The sequence below is a fragment of the Tasmannia lanceolata genome, unplaced genomic scaffold, assembly GCF_043159265.1.
Source record: "Tasmannia lanceolata isolate RefF3 unplaced genomic scaffold, GAP_Taslan_0.1 ptg000012l, whole genome shotgun sequence".
Classification (NCBI taxonomy): Eukaryota; Viridiplantae; Streptophyta; class Magnoliopsida; order Canellales; family Winteraceae; genus Tasmannia; species Tasmannia lanceolata.
The window spans coordinates 44,189,474-44,209,336 of NW_027518689.1; the positions used below are offsets into that span (position 1 = coordinate 44,189,474).

The 19,863-nt window shown below is 40.4% G+C and overlaps 2 protein-coding genes across 2 annotated transcripts; one reads left to right on the forward strand and one right to left on the reverse strand.

The window, feature by feature from the left end:
• The first annotated feature begins 1,027 nt into the window (after nt 1–1,027).
• On the forward strand, nt 1,028–12,815 carry LOC143888330 (auxin response factor 17-like). The gene is made up of 3 exons (XM_077392704.1): nt 1,028–2,158; nt 5,759–6,455; nt 12,479–12,815. The coding sequence occupies exons 1-2, from the start codon at nt 1,121–1,123 to the stop codon at nt 6,446–6,448; spliced, it is 1,728 nt and encodes a 575-aa protein (XP_077248819.1). The 5' UTR covers nt 1,028–1,120; the 3' UTR covers nt 6,449–6,455; nt 12,479–12,815.
• A 4,107-nt stretch (nt 12,816–16,922) lies between these two features.
• LOC143887388 (deoxyuridine 5'-triphosphate nucleotidohydrolase-like) lies at nt 16,923–17,910 on the reverse strand. The gene is made up of 3 exons (XM_077391484.1): nt 17,602–17,910; nt 17,415–17,506; nt 16,923–17,309 (listed from the first exon to the last, which is right to left on the reverse strand). Exons 1-3 carry the CDS (start codon nt 17,781–17,783, stop codon nt 17,065–17,067), a joined length of 519 nt encoding a protein of 172 aa, XP_077247599.1. The 5' UTR covers nt 17,784–17,910; the 3' UTR covers nt 16,923–17,064.
• Between the last annotated feature and the right edge of the window lie 1,953 nt (nt 17,911–19,863).

The window sequence follows — 19,863 nt, forward strand, 5'->3', positions numbered from 1 at the left end:
AACGCAGCAGGGGGAGTGAAAATATCGTCAAAAGTCGTCACGTACGTCTCTTTTGACTTAGAACGGCAACATTATTGAACATTTTATTGTTTCCTACGTCTCTTTTAGCTTAGAACGCCGCTGGATTCTTGAATACGCCACGTGAATATCAAGTATGTCGCCAGATTCAAGAAACACCCATCGTGAACACCCATCGTTCAAAGACATCAAGTACGCCGCTGGATTATAGAGTACACCACTGGAATATCGAGTATACTGTCGAATTTTCTGGGTTCGAACATGTGTTCCAAACTTATCGAGTACGCCGCCGGATTCTAGAGAACGCAACTGGAATATCAAGGGGTACAGGGGCGGAAATAGAGTGTACGCCAGCAGAAATAATGGGTACGTCGGTGGCATCTCATACAGAGAGGCGGTATTATTAGTAGATGCCACCGTTCCATATTGATGTCTACGTGTCGTGAATCCGACCGTCTATGCATATTAGCGACGACCAAGATTTAAACGAACCCAAGGGACTCTGAGTTCAAAGAAAGATTTCAAATCCAAACCAAACTGGCTGTGTATAAAGGTGCTAGCGTTTCAAAAAAAATTTCAACACGTGTCAAGCATCCATTAGTCTCTAGTTATTTCCGACGGTCAAGAGAGAAATGAACCCAAGGTTCTGTCGGTTCAAACACGCATTCAGACGAACTAAAAGAAGCCTCGTGAAGCGCGCCAATTTAATAGGCAGTAATGAAAAAGGAGATTTCTGTTGATGTCAGAAGGGTATTAGGGTCTTTTTTCCACCCGTGTTTGATGCTTGTTTTAAAACGCAAAATCCGTAATTATTTTCCAAAATTACACACAATCTGTACTTTTCTCTTCCTATAATCCAAAGGCATGATGGATCAAGGGCCTAGATCATCCGATCATGGTTAATATCATCATCAGCATTTGTGGATGGCATTTAATAGAAATTTTAAGTCATTAAAAGGGTAGTGTCGTCATTTGAAGACTCAGTTTTATTCCGGCCTCTTCTTCCTCTGCTAAAGCTCACTATAAAACCAGTAAAAATCCCTCCAACTTCTCACTTTTGTCTAACCTTCTGACAGAAGATAAAAAGCCCTAACCCTAAAAAATGGCGACAAACGATCTCCACCATCTAGATCCCCAAGTATGGAAGGCTTGTGCAGGAAGCTCAGTCCAAATCCCGACCGTTAATTCTAGGGTTTACTACTTCCCTGAAGGCCATGCCGAACAAGCCTTTTCTCCCCCTGATTTCTCCTCAATCCCATCCAAAAAACCCTACGTTCTTTGCAAAATCATCTCCGTAAAATTCCTCGCAAATCCAGAATCCGACGAGGTTTTCGCCAGAATCCGGCTAGATCCGGTCAATCCGGCGTCTCCTAGTCCGGCCATCCATCCTCCGCCGGTGCCGGAATCTTCTGCCGGAGAAGGAGACGAGAACGTACTCTCCTTCGCCAAAACCCTAACTCCGAGCGATGCGAACAATGGCGGAGGGTTTTCAGTCCCGCGGTTTTGTGCGGACTCGATTTTTCCGCCTCTGAACTATAAGGCCGAGCCTCCGGTGCAGAATATATCCGTCACGGACGTCCACGGCGTGGTTTGGGAGTTCCGGCACATTTACCGGGGAACGCCTCGAAGGCACCTTCTCACGACGGGGTGGAGTAAATTTGTTAACCAGAAGAAGCTTGTTGCTGGTGATTCAGTTGTTTTTATAAAGAATCGGAATGGGGAGCTCTTTGTTGGGGTTCGCCGGAGTGTGAGATCGAGTGTGGTGGGGGATTCGGGGCGGTGGAATTATCAAATTGGTGGGGTGGGGAAGTTAGAGGAGGATTTGAGTGGTGGGGAGGGGTTTTCGTGGGGGAGTAAGGGGAGGGTTTCGGCGGAGTCGGTGGTGGAGGCTGCGGGGTTGGCGGGTGCGGGGAGATCGTTTGAGATAGTTTATTATCCGAGGGCGGGGTCGCCGGATTTTGTGGTGAGGGCGGAGAGTGTTGAAAATGCTATGAAAGTGCAGTGGAGTAGTGGAATGAAGGTGAAAATGGCTGTGGAGACGGAGGACTCGTCGAGGATGACTTGGTTTCAGGGGACTGTTTCGTCGATTGCGGGTCAGGATGTTGGGTCTTGGAGGGGCTCTCCATGGCGAATGCTTCAGGTGATTTTGATTTTTTTTTTTGTCTCTGCTAATTTTGAAGTTGTTGGATTTACCTGGAACTTACCTAGTAAAGTGGTGTTTGGTTGCATGAATACTCTTACCCTGGAAAACCTGGTTTTATTGGATTGTAAAAAACAAAAAATTATAAACCAATGTATGTATACTAGTTTTTATTGGAGCCCTCCATTCACGCCCGTAGCAGAGTTGAAACCATCTCCAAGACGGATTTCCGGGTGGAACACAAAACCCACAAAACCAGTCACCATGGTAAAGAGGAGCAGGGAAAACAAAAAACCAAATATTCTGATCTTTTCTACACCAAACACATCTTCTTCTTATCCACACCAAACTCCATATTCAGAAAGGAAAGAACTCCAAACCCTGTTTCTTTTACCTCTTTTCTTCTTTTAATCTTCATGCATTGAAAAAAAATCTCCATAGTTATTGCAATGGTGAAATCAATCGCTGAAATTAAACAATCTCAACTGAGCATATAGGCTTTGGGACGGCGACACCTGTAGGCACATGGCAGAGAGAGAGAGAGAGAGAGAGAGAGAGAGAGAGAGAGAGAGAGAGAGAGAGAGAGAGAGAGTCCCGGGGATTTCTGGCGTATTTTTCACTGATGCCACCTGTGCCGATAAACCCCCACATACCAGGTAGCCTCTGGATTTTAAATTGCAAATGGCAGCCAAGGAGCGCATTTCGCTGACGTGAAGCTAAAAATCAAACAAAACCCCCTCCAACATAAGCCAGGTTATTGTGCAACCAAACAGAGATCAAGGGTGAGAGTGACTCCCTTCCGACCATCTAAAGACATTGAGGGAATGTCCCTCCATTGTCACTTGGTCTAAGAGATTGCTTTCAACTATCCCGATGCCTTGAAGCACCACTCCAACCTCCACCTCATTAGAGTTCGTGATCCCAATGGGACCCGAGAAACCCACTTTGTCGACCCATTTTTGTCTCTAAGGACACCACCAACCCATGCTGGCCAGGATGCCCCATTCTATACCCATCGAAGCTGAGCTTTGGATGACCATGGCCCAGTGGAGCCCATCCCTGAGATATGGTCTCCGTCTGCTCACTACTAATGCAAATCTCTCTCCAACCATGCCACATATCATAGGGTGAAACAAACATGAAAATGGGAAGTGACCCTGGCCATGTGATGGTTAGTGCAGTCACCTTCGTGTAGATTAAATGTGGGCTTTTGACCAAACTCCATATACTCTCTTGTTTCTTGCCTTCCTTAGTACCCAAAGTGTAGCTAGCGATGTTACGTTTTTTTTTCTGTTTTCTGAGAATGATAGCAATGTTACATTCAAGAGGATCTTTCCTTTTTTGCCCCCAAGGAGTGAAGGACCAACACTCCAATAGGTAAATGAACCTTGAAGGGAAAACCCAAGTCATACCAAATTTGCTGAAGATTCTGCTCCACACATCCCTGGCTAAGCTGCAATGGAGGAACATATGATCCGTTGCCTCTCCAGACTCCACGCATAAAGCACAATGGTCAATGATCAGCATGTGAGCGTTGCACAGGTGGTCAACTGCTAGGATTTTGTTGAGGCATGCTATCCAACCAAAGGCACATATCGTGGGCGGGAAAACTCCATACTCTAGCTATAAGCGAGGAAGTAGGACAAGATGCTATATGATGGTTAAATGATCCATGCTTTACACACAGTGTGGGAATGCTCGACACTCTAGCTATAAGCGAGGAAGCAATACCCGATGTTATTTGATGGTAAAATGATTCAACGTTGAGTACCCCAGAAGAACTCTAGATTCATACCCTTTTTACTTTACCATACTTCTTAAGAGGGTTGGTAGGAAAACGAGATCCCGTGCTGAAAAAAAGCACGGGATCCTTTGTTGTGATACGCGCGCAAAAGACAAACAAGGAGAGTGCATATCCCCAGAAAAAGAAAAAACATGTGAAAATGGCCGAATCGTTCAACCATTGTCGCCCCTTTACTTTATTTCCATCACGGGATTCCATTTTGGAAGTGTTTTCCACTTCTTAATGTAGCGGCAAGGTTTTAAATTTCGGTTTCAGTTTCGGTCGGCACTGAAACTGGTTTCTGTGGAAATCTTGTAAAATCATGGAAATGTATGGGAAAATGGTAGAATAAGCATAAATGTGTACTTAGAAACCATCGCATAAGCAAGAAAGTCATCGTAATGGTTTAATCACATCAAACACCTAGTGATATGCGCTGTCGCACATGTGTGAAACAATAAAGATGTACAACGTAATGAAGTATAAGAAAGTACCAATCTCCCCTCCAAGGACCCCAACTTTATGTCAATACTACATAGAGTTATGAGGTATTATTGGTCCCATTCCGATCTGACATTCCATGCATAAGATATGGTTACTTTGCTATGCAATTCAATTACGTTGCCTACCAAATATCATTCTCTACATTAATGAAATGAAATGCAAATCATAACATCTTTCCAATTTTTTGTAGTTCTGACCATTTAAGTCGAACTTAGGAAATTTCGGTAGTATTTCCGTCAAAATTTGAAAATTTCAGTCAAATTTTGGTCTAATTTCGGGGGAAATAATGAACTGGAAGGAATTCAGTGAGACTTAGTTGCAATGGAAACATTTATGTTGTTTTGGGGAAATTTAAAGCCGTGGTAAGAAGATTACATGTCTTTTAAAAGGGGTATTAAGTTAGAGAGCTGCTAGGAAAACAAGCCTGTATCAGGGATGTTCCTTACCGACTTACCCTTTTTTTTTTTTTATGGTTTTGAATGGCATATAGTTCCCTATTGTGTAACATGTTCCTTTCCTGCTGCATATCAGTGACCATTTTCATGACAAAAATGCACATCTTTTTTTATATAATAACAAACACGTCTGTTTTGGACAACCATGACATAAGCACGTCTTTTTCTGTTTTCCATTAAATTATATTTCTACATACTGCAAAAATTTCCTTGAACCTTCATATTAACATTTGATATTCTAAATATATATTTGAATGATTTATTGACTTAAAGATTTGGTAAACTTACATTGTAAATCAGAGTGGAGATGTGTAAAAAGTATCTACGTTAACCGCTTAAACTCTACCTGCATAATCGTTAACTTGAAATGGTCCTCCTGCTTGATATTATTCTCTCTGTTCCCCTCCCCCCCGCCGCCCTCATTTTTTTTTATGTTGTATGAATTTTATTTATTTATGGTATGTAAGCTGGGATTGAACCTCTGACCTTGTGGTTGAAGAACAAAGCCTTAACAACTGAGCTAGATGCTCAATCCCCTGTTGTATGGAGATTGTTTGCTTAACTGCCCTGACTTGGATTATAGTCTTTTCAACTTTGGACTCTATTTCTCAGTTTGTGAGCTGAGAACATACAGATAAATAATGGTTTACTTAGCACATTTTGTGCCAATTTTATTGATTTACTACACTTTCAATGGGAAAGAATTAATTTCCTATTTGGTCATTGGATAAACCCAATACTTTTCTAGTTTATTTGCCCTTCCATCAAGTTCATTATTAACTTCATAGTTCATACATTGTTTATTTGTGTGATACCTAAAAGTTGTACTGATACCTTAATTGCTGATTTTTTAATCAGGTCACTTGGGATGAGCCCGAAATGCTGCAGAACGTAAAAAGAGTTAGCCCTTGGCAGGTGGAATTGGTGTTAGCCTCACCATCTATTCAAACCCCATTTCCTCCTACAAAAAAAATCAGACTTCCTCAGGGTCCCGAGTCACTGACCGGTGGAGAGAGTACCATGTTCTTCCCAATGGCGGGGTTAGCTAATACAATGATGGGGCACTTGAGCACTTCAATGTTCAACTATAACAATTTTCCTGCTGGCATGCAGGGAGCCAGGCAAAATCCAACCTATATGTCCAGTTTATCCAATTTCATTCCCAATAACCAGCTCTACTTGTACCCTGATAACCTTTATGTGAGTAACATGTCACCGAAGTTAAGTCGTGTATCCACGGAATTGAACATTGGGAGTACATCTCTGTCTGAGAGCTCATCATCCCCAATCCAGGCTAGCATCAATTTATTCGGCACAAAGCTTGTTGGAAACCCTAACTGGAACTCGATTCCTAAATCCAGAGCTAGCAGTTCTTTTCAGTTGTTTGGCAAAACAATCCAGACAATGCAGACTATTGAAGGTGGCTTCAACAACACTGGACACAAAGGCGATGAGGTTAGCGAAGGGTACAAAGTGACTGAAGGTGTCGGCGGACCACTTGATTCTTCCCACTCTTACGCATACAACCAGCTTTTACAACCAGCTTGATGGACAGGTATGGTGTTGTCTGATTTGTTTTCACTTGATCAGAATGTGCTTGAACTTAATTGATATGTCGTATGACAGACTGCAAATTTTGACATTACTTGCAACTCTTAGTTTGTTACATAGAATTTTAGGGAGCTGTTATTGGCTCCCCACGTTTTTTATGAAGTTACCCCTCTTATAGTTTTTTCTTTTTTAAATGAATTTTTTTTGTTAAAATGATGGAAAATCCTCATCATGCTCACACGAGAACAGGGTTGGAAAGAGGATGACCACAAGAGGAAATGGGAAGAATAATAAAAAAGAAAGAGGAAAGGAGAGGAGAGAGAAAAGAAAAGGAGTAGAGGAGGTAGAGGGAAGAAGGGAAGAGAGACAACAAGATCTACTTGCCGTCATTAGAACGCAATTTCTTTTATGAAAAAAAGGATTATTTTTTAATTTCTGCTTCTTTTCCCTAGGGTAATTTGGAATTATGTAGGTTATAAGGGTATGGAATTTTTTCTGCATCTCATTAATGTATTTTTTTATGTATATTTGACTGAATGGTTACAAACACTAATGATGCATTAAGAGCTTTTGCTTCTTGAACTGGTTATAATTTCTACTAGAGTAACGTTGTGTCATAGTTAGTTATAGGTTGAGATCACAGCCGTGCCCTGTTTGAGAGCCCAACGGTTCTTTTTTCATTTTAGCTATTTGGACATAAAAAATAAAGCCTTTTTTAAAGATTTGGACACCTAGATGTATCCATTTGGAGCCAAACTTTATTATAGAGGATCATTTTTACCCGTGGATGTTGATGGAAGAATCTGGTTATTTAGCTTATTTTTGTATTAAGATTGAGGGAGTTTTGTATCCTCTTCCGATTTTTGTTTAGTGTCTTGTTTTTGTTTGTTTCTCTTTGTTGAGACAGAGACATTTTAGTCTGACTGTGGCTGAAGGTTATACTTGTCATTTCATTATTGTTGGATTGCCCTAATAAAGTAAACAAGGGGACATGAGAGCATCCTTCACATTTTCCCAATTTCCCTATTCTCCCTTGACTCTTCTTCTCCTATTTCCTATCTTTCTCTCTCGTATGAGAACATCCTTCAAACCCTAAAAGCTTTCAAGTTGGTATTAGAAGCAACATGTATCTTGATCAAAGGACATTGAAAACACCGATTGACGTTGCTGACACCAACTGGATGTACACCTGACATCACCGGCCGTACAGTCAATGTGTTTAGATCCGTACGAGACTTGTACTGTCTGACTCATTTTGATTTATTAGGAGGCTGAATCGAAATCAAGGAAAAAAATTGGTTTCATGACAAATCAGATGGCTGCGATCATATGCACTATTTTGACAACGAAGCTTGGTACGGTGCAGTTCTTAAAAGTTATGGCTTAATATTCCCAAATTTTTTTTGGTCCGATGCAGTTCTTATGGCTGTTTTTTTTATCAATCATATCTTCCCTCCCGTCCTTGCTTTTAAGTCTCTAGTTGAGCTCCTTACTCCTGATATAGCGTTGTTCTCTGCTCACCCAAGAGATTTTGGATGTGTTTGCTTTGTCCATATTCAAAGGGATTCTCGCACTAAACTTTATCCTAAAGTTCTCAAAATGTGTTTTCCTTGGGTATTCAGCTTCTCAGAAAGGGTATCAATGTTATCACCCTACTTTGCGACAATGTCTTGTGTGATGTTACTTCTCATGAATCTGTCTCTTTGCTTCTCGTGGTACCTCTTTAGGGGGAGAGTGTTAGTGAAGGGAAAATTGCTCTTGTTTTGTTCATGTTACTGTTTTGCCATATGTTTTTGAATCTAGTGATACTACTAGTTTACAGGACACGAGAGTGCCAATTAAGGAGTTGAAATTCTATACAAGGAAGCAGCCAAAGGAGGGAAACCACCCAAAGATAATCTTACCTTGAATGTGGGTACTACCTTGGAATCTCATTCTCATGGTTCTAATCATGTTCCCGTCACTGATGTCACTAATGATCTTAATCTTCCTATTGTTGATCGTAAAGGAAAACACACATGTGGATCGATTGTCCCTCCTTGGACATTCACCCAGATCTTTGACGAGATTCTAGACCGGGTGGAAGGGTCGTCAATTATATTTAATCACATCAGAAGGTCCGCTAACGGTATGGCTGACAAACTTGCTAGAGATGGAGTGGGGAAACAGGGGTTGGAGATGTTTGATTTCCTCCCTCCCTGATCTTTATCTTGTATTCTTTTTGTTTTTCTTTGTGGCTTCTATTTGTTCCTCCCGGTTGATCATCTTGGTCTTCTCTTTTCTCTTTGAATGAAATTGGAACTATTTATAAAAAAAAAGGAAACACACATGTACACAACATCCCATTGCTGATTCTGTTTCACTTTATCTCTATTTTTTGTTCTTTTCTATCTTATATTTCCTCCGTCTCTTTACCTCCAGTGTTTCATATGCTTTGTCTCGACCTCAATGGAAAGATGTCATGTGTAAAGAAATGAAGGCTTTAGGAAATAATAACATGGGAATTGGTGGTCCTTCCCAGAGGGAAGCAACCTGTTGGGTGTAAATGGTCATACATTGTAAAATACAAGCCAGATGGATCAATGGCAAGGGACGAGGATTGGTTGTTTGCTAGACATACCGTATTGATAATTAGACAACATATGCCTCGATGGCAAAGATGAACTCTATACAAGTTCTAATATCCCTCGCAGCAAATTAGTCTTGGCATCTTTATTAGTTGGATCTGAAAAATTCTTTCTTCAAGGGGATTTAGTCTAGGAGGTTTACATGTGAGTACCTCCAGGTTTTCACTTTCCTAGAAGTGAATGGAAGATTTTTGCAAATTAAGGCAGGCATTGTATTGTCTCAAACAATCACCAAGAGCATGATTTAAGCGCTTCAAGAATGATGTGGAGAAGGCTAGTTACTTGCAGAGTTAGGCAGATCATACTCTGTTTATCATGTGATCCCATGGAGGGACAATGACCTTCATTGTTTATGTAGATGATCTTGTGGTAACTGGAAATGATGATGAGATTCAAAAGCTCAAGAGTTATATGGGGAATGAATTTGAGATGAAGGATCTAGGCAAGTTAAAGTAATTCCTTGGTTGAGATAGCCTGTTCACAAAATGGGGCATCTTCGTATCCCAACGTAGCTATATCCAAGACATTCTTAAAGAGAAGTAATCTTGGGACAAGGCCCGTTTACACCTCCATTGAACAGAATCATAGACCGAATGATGTGGATTGACAACTAGTTGATGCATGACGCTTTCAGAGAGTAGCTATTCTATTGATTTATCCGTCTCACATTTGACCTGAGATTGCTTATATGATGGGTGTAGTCAGTCAGTTTGTTTATGTATGCTCATAGGACTACACATTTAGATGCAATTCCCAGGAGTCTCAGATATTTGAAATCATCTCTTGGAAGAAGAATTTTGTTTACTAGACATGGTCACTTGAGAGTTAAGGCCTATGTAGATGTAGGCTGGGCAGGCTTGATTACTGCCAAGATGTCTAAATTGGGCTGTTGTTTCTTAGTTGACGGGAACCTTGTTGCATGGAGTAAGAAGCAATTTGTTATGCCTAGATCTAGTTCAGAAGCATAATATAGATCTATGGCACATGAGAGTATGTGAAATGTTATGGCTCAAATGATTGTTATTGGAGTTAGGAATTCCATACATCAAGGCCAATGAGCTTGTGTTGTGACAATAAGGCATCAATAAGTATTGTTCATAAACCAATTCAACATGTACCTAGATCTATATTTTGTTTCTTTTATGCATGTCGCAAGTGTTCAGCTTGCGCTCTATTGCCTTTCCACAAAAGTTTCCAGTTGCAGAGGTATCAGAGTTCCTCAAACACTTGGAGCCATCGAAATGCTGATTGCTAGAAGAGAAAAAAATGAAGAATATTCTAAGTTCTAACTAAAATATAACGTTGAGGATCTGATTCTAAATCCTTTGGATGTTGCTCACAAAGAGGGTATAAAACATTCTATTAAGATCAGGCAAACATCAAGCAGAAAACTGAAAAAGGAATAGACTAGCCATTTCCATCCAGTTTCTAGTTAGAGAATAGGTATATAGTATTTTGGAGTGGTCTGAGTAAGATCATGCCTTGAAAACTCTGATATATCTATATAAAGTTTAAAAGAGTTCCATAGATATCAGTGCAAGAAATTTAAAAATGGATTTATGATGGTTGTGTTTGGACAGTTCTTTTAAATCCAAATGAATTGGATGCTTGTCCATGGCCCCTATTATGTAAATATTGGATATTCACATTTAGTTGTTTTTAAGGAATTGGATAATCAGGTTGTATACCCACCCCAATTAGTGGACTAATATCAGGATCTGGAAGTATGTTTTCAGGACCACTTTCAAAATGTAAGAGGGTGTTCCCATGGTATGGTTTTTTATGCTACTTGGGTATGTTGTTCAAGCGTATGGAACAGAAGTTACATAAAGTGGTAAAATATGCGACCAATGATGTTGTGTTTGAGGGTGCTTCCTTGCATACTTTCAAATTTCGGACAAAATATTTCGGTTTCAGTTTGGACTGAAACTGAAAGTACATTGAATCGAAATTTTACTTGATTTCCCTGAAATTCGGCCGAAATCCTACTGAAATTTCAACCGAAATTTCGTTTTTACCCTTTATTACACAATTCCACCGAAATTACTGAAATTTCCACTGAAATGGCCGAAATTTCCGCCAAAATTTTATACATTTTGGTGGAAATAAAAAAAAAACCAAAATTTTTGTCAAAATTTTACATGATTTCGGCTGCTCCATTGAAACCGAAATATTTCGATTTCGGTGGTGGCCGAAACCGACAACAAAACCGACATTTAAAACCTTGCCTCCTTGATAGGTTTTTATGCTACTTGGGTATGTTGTTCAAGCCTATGAACATAAGATACATGAAGGGGTATAGTTACAAATATTTGTCTCAGGAATGGTGTGTCTTGGGATATTTTAATTTTTTTCGTTAATTTCCTGCTTATATCAGGAGAAAAACTAGAAAAATAAAATATTTAAAATATATAACAAGTATAAAAATTAAGAACAAAGCCGACCCCAACTAATTTGGGACCAAGGCTTTGTTGACATGAGTTGAGTATAAAAATTAAGAAAAAACTTAGAACAAGAAATTAAATATTTAAAATATATAAAAAGTATAATAATTAAGAACAAAATTACGACAACAAATAATATTGTATATTTATTGCGATATTTTCGTGATCTTTTTTGCGGTAAAAAAATAAAATATGAAATTCCCCCTATCTTTGTTTATGAAAGGGAGAGTAGAAATTGTAAATATGGACATATGCAAATATGAACATTTAAGATGAAACATCAAAAAGTGTTTGAACAGGCACAAATATGCACTAAAAAACCTTCACATAGTCAAAGAAGAAAAAGACAACGATAATGGTTTACCAACATCGAACATCCAGTGACATATGTTGTTGTGCATGTCTGATAATTCAATACATACTACATTTTATATGCTATTCAACTGTATATATTTATTTATGCATAATATATATGCTATATTTCACATACAATTCATATAAATATAATTCTGTGACACCTGCTTGTGTAGTATATTTCACATTCAAATGTTATTCTGTTGCTCTCTCATGCAACAGACGTTCCGCGAAATGCCTTTTGCGATGGACCGTAGCAAATTCCTACTAGTAATATACTTATGGTTTCAGTTTTGGTATGCGTTTTGATTTTTGTATTGAGTTTTGGCGGGGATAGAAACAGAAAACAACTTGATTGTTTCATGTCAGTTTCGGTGGAAATTTGAGGCTGTGAAGTTTTTTTAGTAAGTCCTTGAAACTAGTAGCTGACCATACCTTCACAGAATAACACCCCCACAATATGGCACATGGGGTTATTTATTGCTTTCTATATGTTGGTTGAACTCAAGAAGCAATTGCATCTTTCTTCAGTGCGTAGTTTCTTTTAGAATTTTCTGTTTGCTACCAACCTTGGGTAATATTTCGTTCTCTGGTCTTTGCAGGTACTTTGGTGGGACTGGAAGCTGACTCTGCTCTGACCCTTTAGTAATAACTTGGACTCTCGATGGGTTCAGTCAATTGTGTTGAACTCCTAGTCTAACTTGTGACCGTAAGGAAACCAAAATATAGACTTTGCTTTCTGATAATCTAGATTTTCATGAGGAATTATCTGCTGTACATTTTCACAGTTTCTTGAATGAAGGTGGCCATTCCTCAGCCTTTCGCACCGTTTTATAGTCTGACTATAAAATCTGTCTATAGATGAAATGAAGATGAGAAGCTAGTTGCTTATCATTATACTGCATTCTTAGTTTATACATCCTCTTAATCATTGCTGTGTGGCAGTGAGCTCAGTTATGCCATTGCCATTATGGCATGGAAAATTTTCTTTCCTTGTTACCATGGGATCTAGTCTCTGAGTTAGTGTGGAAAAATCATGGGTTTTTGTTTAGATGATGTGGCCTGGACTTTCCCTCTTATTTTTCGTGTTTTCTGGGATGTTTCTGTGGATTTTCTTGAAGCAGGTTTCTTTTAGAAACTGCCTTGAATGTCCAATGGACTTTGTACTCTATCCATTGATATCCTAAAGATGGAGCGTCCTCCTATAGCTGAATGCAGGACGCCAATGTCTGTAGGGGTGCAACTTGGGTTGGGTTGGGATGAGGCCATCCCTAGCCTAACAAAAAGACCCAAAATCTCAATTCTAACCTGACCCAACCTATTTCTCAACCCTAACTCAACCCGATTTAGAAAATCGAGCTGGGTTGGGTCAGGTTGGAACAAATTGGATTTGGATTGGCCAGATGCAAAAATGAAAAAAAAAATACAAAAAGCCCAATGACCCTAAGATTTTCAAATCGTGTTAAAATTACTATTAAGATTAGGGGAATGATGTCGAGTTCGGGTTGTCCAAGGCCTTAAACCAACCATGTTGCAATAAGCCAATCCAATCCAATTTGAGGAATGACAACCCAACCCGCGTTGAAACAATGTTGAGTTCGCCCCAAGTTGCCCCCTTCAATGTATGGAAAGACCCTTCATATTTTTGTTCATTTATGTCTATTTACGATGGCATTTTCATAACATTTAAAAACTCCAATCAAAACAACCATTTTCTTATTTTGGTTTTGATGATTCTCTCCCTCTCTCTCTTTTACTCTCTTTCCTTTCTAATTCTAAGCAGCAAGTGAAGCGGGCGTGATAGGCCTTACTGGCGTGATAGACCTTACCATATTTAAGGGTCTCTTGTCTTATTCCTTGAATCAAGCTTGGGAGCTTGACTCATACCAATAGGTACAATCAGAGGAACATACTATTTCATTAATGTTGTAGGGTTCTTTTTGGGTAGTTAAGCTGGAATTGAACTTGCGGTCTCGAGGTTGAGATACAAAGCCTCAACCATTGAGCTACAGGCCCAACCCTAACGTTATATGGCTCGACGCTTTCTTCATGAATAATAGTGCTAGCACGTACTGTACAATGTAAGTAAAGCCTATCTTCATGAATAATAGTGCTAGCACGTAGTGTACAATGTAAGTAGAGCCTAGGGCACTTAGATGGACGATCCGATTCGAAATGGATTGTGACCAAGAAGACTTTGGAAGTAGGGGTGCAACTCAGGTGGGGTTGGGTTGGGTTGAAGCCAACCCTAACCTAACCCGAGCATCGGGTTGAGGATGGTCGATCCTAACCCTACCCACCTCCAAATCAGGTAGGGTTGAGTCGGGTTGGGATTGGGTTCATCTACGGCCAAACAGAAAAAATACAGGAAACAAAAACATAATCCTGAGAAAATCATGATAAAATTAAGAGGGGGTCGGGTTCAAGTCAGGTCCGATTGCCAAGGCCTCAACCCTAGCCCAATCCGAATTTAAATCGGGTTGGCTTTTCCCAACCCTAACCCAACCCAACCCGAGAAAATGCCAACCCAACCTGAGCAAAAATGTCCGGGTTGAGCCCGACCCAAGTTGCACCCCTATTTGAAAGGGATCCCGTGACCAAGAACCATAAAATAGGATTAAAAAGGAACTAAAAATGATCTGATAGTTGATGAATCACGAGCAAGACATAGGTGGATCTATCCAAAGTGGATCCGTTGACACCCCACATTTCGTGCCATGCTCCATTTACCCATTCTTTTAACTCTACTAATCAGCAATTGAAGAGTTTAATGAGAAGTGGGAACGGAAGGTAGGAAGGGAAGGAAGAGGATGGAAAATATCAGCTCCCTTTCAAAAGAATTATATGCTTTGGTTTGAGTAGGAGAGTATGGCTTTAATAGAAAAAAGCATTCAAAGATGTGTGCAAATATGAAACCAAGGGTGATGCAAACATCAGCTTTTCTAGCATTAGTAATTCGCTTAACATTGCTGCCATACAAATGACTTATTGTTAGGGCTGCAACTCGGGTCGGGTGGGTCGGATCGGGTTTTTTTTCGGAAAACCCACGATTCCCAAACCCGGCCCTACCCATGATAAATCTCAGGTCGGGTCGGGTCGGGTTTTTTCACGTTGACGCAATTTTTTGAGGAAAATTCTTGCTTGGCAAGGCAACTCAACTCATAGAAGCAGAAATTACACTCACATTACACTTGAATCAAACAATGAAGTAATTACACTCACATTACACTTGAATCAAACAATGCTGTAATCAAACAATGTTGTAATTACAATCAAACACTTGAATCAACTCAACTCATAGAAGTAGAAATTACAGTCACATACAATAACAGTAGGTGTGTGGGTTTTCACTTTTAACTTTTAACTAACAATAGAAAAAAATGTAAATGCTATAACTTATGTAACTCGGGTCGGGCCCCTTCAAACCTGGCTCGACCCGAGATTCATGCGGGCTTTTGAATGCTCAACCCGGCTCGACCCGAAACCCATGAAACTTGAACCCAACCCAGGCTATTTTCGGGTCGGGTCGATGCGGGTCGGGTAAAACCCGGCTCGAGTTGCAGCCCTACTTATTGTATTCCAGCTGCCTTCATCCCTTGAATATTTACCTGAACTAGAATGGATTTGTGCACACCTCATATCAAATACCTTGCCGATCCAAGAGCATCAAAATTTGTGGGAAATCTGAGATGCTGGCCAAAAAATGATTGGGGCAAACCAAATAGTGCTGGTAGACCCAAGCAAATAACCCATCTTTGGCTTGCAAGTGAACCATGATTCTTAAATGACCCAAGGAATTCATACATTTCTGATCCAGCAAAGACATATCTTTGGCTTACACATTCTCCATCAATGTAGTAGTACTATTCTGGTTCCCTTTTTATAAATAAAATCAATTCATTGGGACAAAAAGATGATAACAGGAAAAGAAATTCCAATACAACAGCCCCTCTAAGAATATGTTTGACAAAACTAACTTTAGATAAAAATGGGAAACAATTATATCTTCCTTTGCTCATTACTTCTTTAGTATGTGACAATCAGAAGGATTTTGGTCTCAGAGGGATAATTTCATCTTTTTTACTGAGACCATTTTTTAAACAGTTTCAAAATTACATTCATATGTGAATGGCATTCCTAATTCTCAAGAAGTAAAGATGATCAGTTTGATTTACTAAAGAGGTCATAAGGTATGAAAAGAACACAAGTACATGAAACCAAAAGAATGACACCTAGACTTCCCAATTGAGATACAAGGTGAAGTATCTACTGAACTCAACCAACATGGAGCATTGTAACTAAGAAATCCTTATACAAGTTAAATGCACTTGCAATGCAATCCATTTATAATGAACAAGACAATTAAGAAATATTTTTAATATGATGCAATGCCAAGAGAGACTAATGGACTAAAAATGCAATCCAACCCAATCATGGTGAATAAACTGGGCCAAAACTTGATAAACAATATCCTATATTAAACATGTTAAAAACCTCAGATTTCACATGACAAGTACATTCCCATGCTGAGCATCTACGCAGAAGGCATATAAAATAGGAGAGGGAGTACCAAAAGAAGCTGGTAATTCCCACCTCCTCTGGTTTGATATCTTCCACCCTTTTTCATTGAGATGAAATAAGACCAAATTAAGGAATTAAATATAAGGAGAGGGAGTAGAGAGTTCACAACAAAAAGGGAAAATTACACTTACACCCACTCAACTTGCTGACACATTCAACGATAACACTATAGTTTCAAACTCATCAACTACACCCCCTGACTTTTCCATGTGTATAAGGTAGACCCCATTTGTTGAAACACAATCAATGCTAATTAAGATCTTGGGTTCAACCTGGTCTACCTTATACTTTGAGTCATTCTGTCAGGTTAAAGTGATGGACCATCAACTGAGGGGGTCTACCTTATACACATTGAAAAGTCAAGGGGTGTAGTCGATGAGTTTGTAAGTACAAGGTTATCGTTGAATGTGTCAGAAAGTTGAAGGGGTGTAACTATATTTTTCCTGAAGAGAACCAAAGGAGAAATGAGAGACATTGGATCCAAATTGGCCACCAACCGTTTGATAAAAGTCTTACATTAGTCCTTTCTCAAACTAAATGTTCAATTAAAGCAAAGTAGAAAATCAGGGAAGGTAAATGCAAAAAGATAAAATAAAAAACCAATCATTCAAACCCCTGTAGACCCAAACCCTCCCTCACCTCTTACAGTAGAATCCAGACCATCAACCTCCAAAACTTCAGGAGTCATTATCCTCTCAATAATAAGCTGAGCAATCCTATCCCCAGGTTTCACTTCAAAATCAATATCAGAATGGTTGAATAAAATGACACCAACAGGGCCCCTGTAATCAGCATCAACTACGCCTGCAGCCACGTCAATTGAATTCTTCCAAGCCAGACCAGATCGGGGTGCTACAAATAAAAAACCCATCACAAAAATTTATCCTAACCACCAAAAAAATCCTTATTTTGAACATATATGTATTCAAAGAATCCCAGTTTTGAACATATACATACCTATCCGAGCATAGGTTCCTTCGGGTATACTAATGCTTAAATCTGTAGGAATGAGAGCTTTCCCTCGAGCAGGAACTACTGTTGCCGTAGCACTAAAATATTAAAAACCATAGAGAGGATATTAGTGCTAAACTTCTAAACCCAGAAAGGTTAGAAGTAGAAATCAATGAAAAAATATACTAATTACCTAGAGAGATCATATCCTGCTGAAAGGGAAGAAGCACGGGAAGGTAAAATGGCATTTTCCGAGAGCTTTTTCACCCTCAGTAGAGAGAGGAGAGAAGGAGAGTCTGTTGAGGCACCGTTTTGATTTAGTTTCTGAAGGGGTTCTTGGATTTCAGGGTTTGCTGGTAGGTTTTCGTTCACCATTTTTTTTTATCAAAGGTGGGAGAGAATAAGTGAAATTGTTTTTCAGTATGAAGCAAAATATCACAAGGGTTGTATTTAAAAGAGGGGAAAACGCCAACTATGAGAAGGACTTGAAATTTTGGCGCTCATTTTGCCGCCCATATGGGTAGGTCCCTGCTGAAATTAAGGAATTTTCTCATACATAACGAATTCTCTGAAAATCTAGAAACCCAATGACGATTAAATTAAGTGGCTGTTTGGATTCAAGGAAAACTTTTTCCTGGGAAATTTTTTTCTTCTTCCCACAATTTTGAGAGAAATGATGTAATTATGGTTAATTTAAGGGAATATTTTTCTTCCCACAATTTAGAGATAAATGATGTAATTATGGTTAATTTAGAGATATATTATCATAAATTGAAGGTCCCTCTAAATAAAAATTGATTAGGGTTGGTTTAAGTTATCTTGTTTTTTTTTTGTTTAAAGTAAAATGGGAAAGAAATTCTAGAAATATATGTTGGAGAAAATCGTTGAAGGTGGAGATGATGTGTTAGACCGAAAATCGGTAACAGGTACGACAGTGACGTAAGAACTGAGCTGGATGACCAGAGGAGCTGAGTCCTGAGGGACCGGAGTGAAGGGGAGCGAAGTGGCTGAGTCCTGCTATGAGGGCTGAGTCCTGCACAAGGCAAGCGAGGTCAGAAGACCAACCTGGGTTTTACTCCGGACAGGCCCTTCGACACTCAAGTCAGTATGAGCAGGAGTGCAGAGCTTGTCTTAAGAGTTTTGGGGTGGAGAGGGTTTTTTCGAATTACCCATTGGTTTGAGCTTTGAACCCCTATTTATAGGGGAAATCGTGGTGACATGAGATGACCTGTGCGAGGACAAGTGGCGGCCTGTGAGAGGCTGGAGTTCACCTACTCTAGGACAGGTGGCGGCCTGTGAGAGGCTGGAGTTCACTTACTCCAGGACAGGTGGCGGCCTGTGAGAGGCTGGAGTTCACCTACTCCAGGACAGGTGGCGGCCTCTGAGAGGCTGGAATTTTTACACCCCATCAGTTGCCCCCCAGTTTTCCAAGTCCTTGAGTGACTTGGGAAAGTGCGGTTGATGGATTATCTGGACGGGCGGGCACCGTATGGAAGTGAATCGAAGGGTTCAGTCGGGAGGTCCAGTCCGGAGTCCGGCTGAAAATGAGTCCGGAAATCCAGTCCGGAGTCCGGCTGGAAATGAGTCCGGAGATCCAGTCCGGAGTCCGACTGGAAATGAGTCCGGAAATCCAGTCCGGAGTCCGGCTGGAGGTGAGTCCGGAAATCCAGTCCGGAGTCCGGCTGGAAATGAGTCTGGGAATCCAGTCCGGAGTCCGGCTGGAAATGAGTCTGGGAATCCAGTCCGGAGTCCGGCTGGAGGTGAGTCCGGAAATCCAGTCCGGAGTCCGGCTGGAAATGAGTCCGGAAGTCGACAGTCCGGAGTTGAGCCTGTCCGGCTGGAGATGAGTCCGGAGTTCGCCAGTCCGGTCTAGGCCGGACTGGCTTTTGTCGTTTAGCGAACGCGTTATAGGTTTTTGTCGTCTTGCGTCCAGTCCGGCTTGGGCCGGACTGATTTTTGTCGTTTTGTAGAAACGCGTTATATCCAGTCCGGAGGGCGGAGATTCAGTCCGGAGTGAAGAGATTCAGTCCGGAGTGCTTTGGTGGCGGAGGTACGCGTATTCGTACGCGCGTGCTCAATCAGTTTTTATTTTTTTTCTGGGAGAAGGTGTCCGTCATAAATAAGGGACACGTGGCGTCCTTTGAGCGCCCTCGAGATGCGTGCATCGTATTTAATGCCCCACCGACTTCGAAAAGTTATAAAAGGAGGTTTTTTACCTCTCATTCTTCACTTTTTACTTTTTATCTTCGCTCCCTCTTTTCTCCTTTTTCTCCTCTGCGAGTTCGGTCTTCGCAGTTCGTGTTTGGAGTTTGCGCGTGGATCCTTAGGAGCTCTCTACCCTCCCTGGTATTTTTCTCAGCCTTTCTTTTTACTACATGTCTGATAGTAGTTCGAGTGTCGAGTCAGGTTCTGAGTCTTCCAGTTCCAGTAGTAGCTCAGAACTTAGACCGCTTCA

Excerpts from the sequence above, each read along its gene's own strand:
- LOC143888330 (XM_077392704.1), top strand. The coding sequence starts at position 1,121 with ATGGCGACAAACGATCTCCACCATCTAGATCCCCAAGTATGGAAGGCT. Across the intron at positions 2,159-5,758 it reads CTCCATGGCGAATGCTTCAG|GTCACTTGGGATGAGCCCGA; the intron begins GTGATTTTGATT and ends TTTTTTAATCAG.
- LOC143887388 (XM_077391484.1), bottom strand. The coding sequence starts at position 17,783 with ATGGTGAACGAAAACCTACCAGCAAACCCTGAAATCCAAGAACCCCTT. Across the intron at positions 17,507-17,601 it reads GCAGGATATGATCTCTCTAG|TGCTACGGCAACAGTAGTTC; the intron begins GTAATTAGTATA and ends TTAATATTTTAG. Across the intron at positions 17,310-17,414 it reads AGGAACCTATGCTCGGATAG|CACCCCGATCTGGTCTGGCT; the intron begins GTATGTATATGT and ends TTTTATTTGTAG.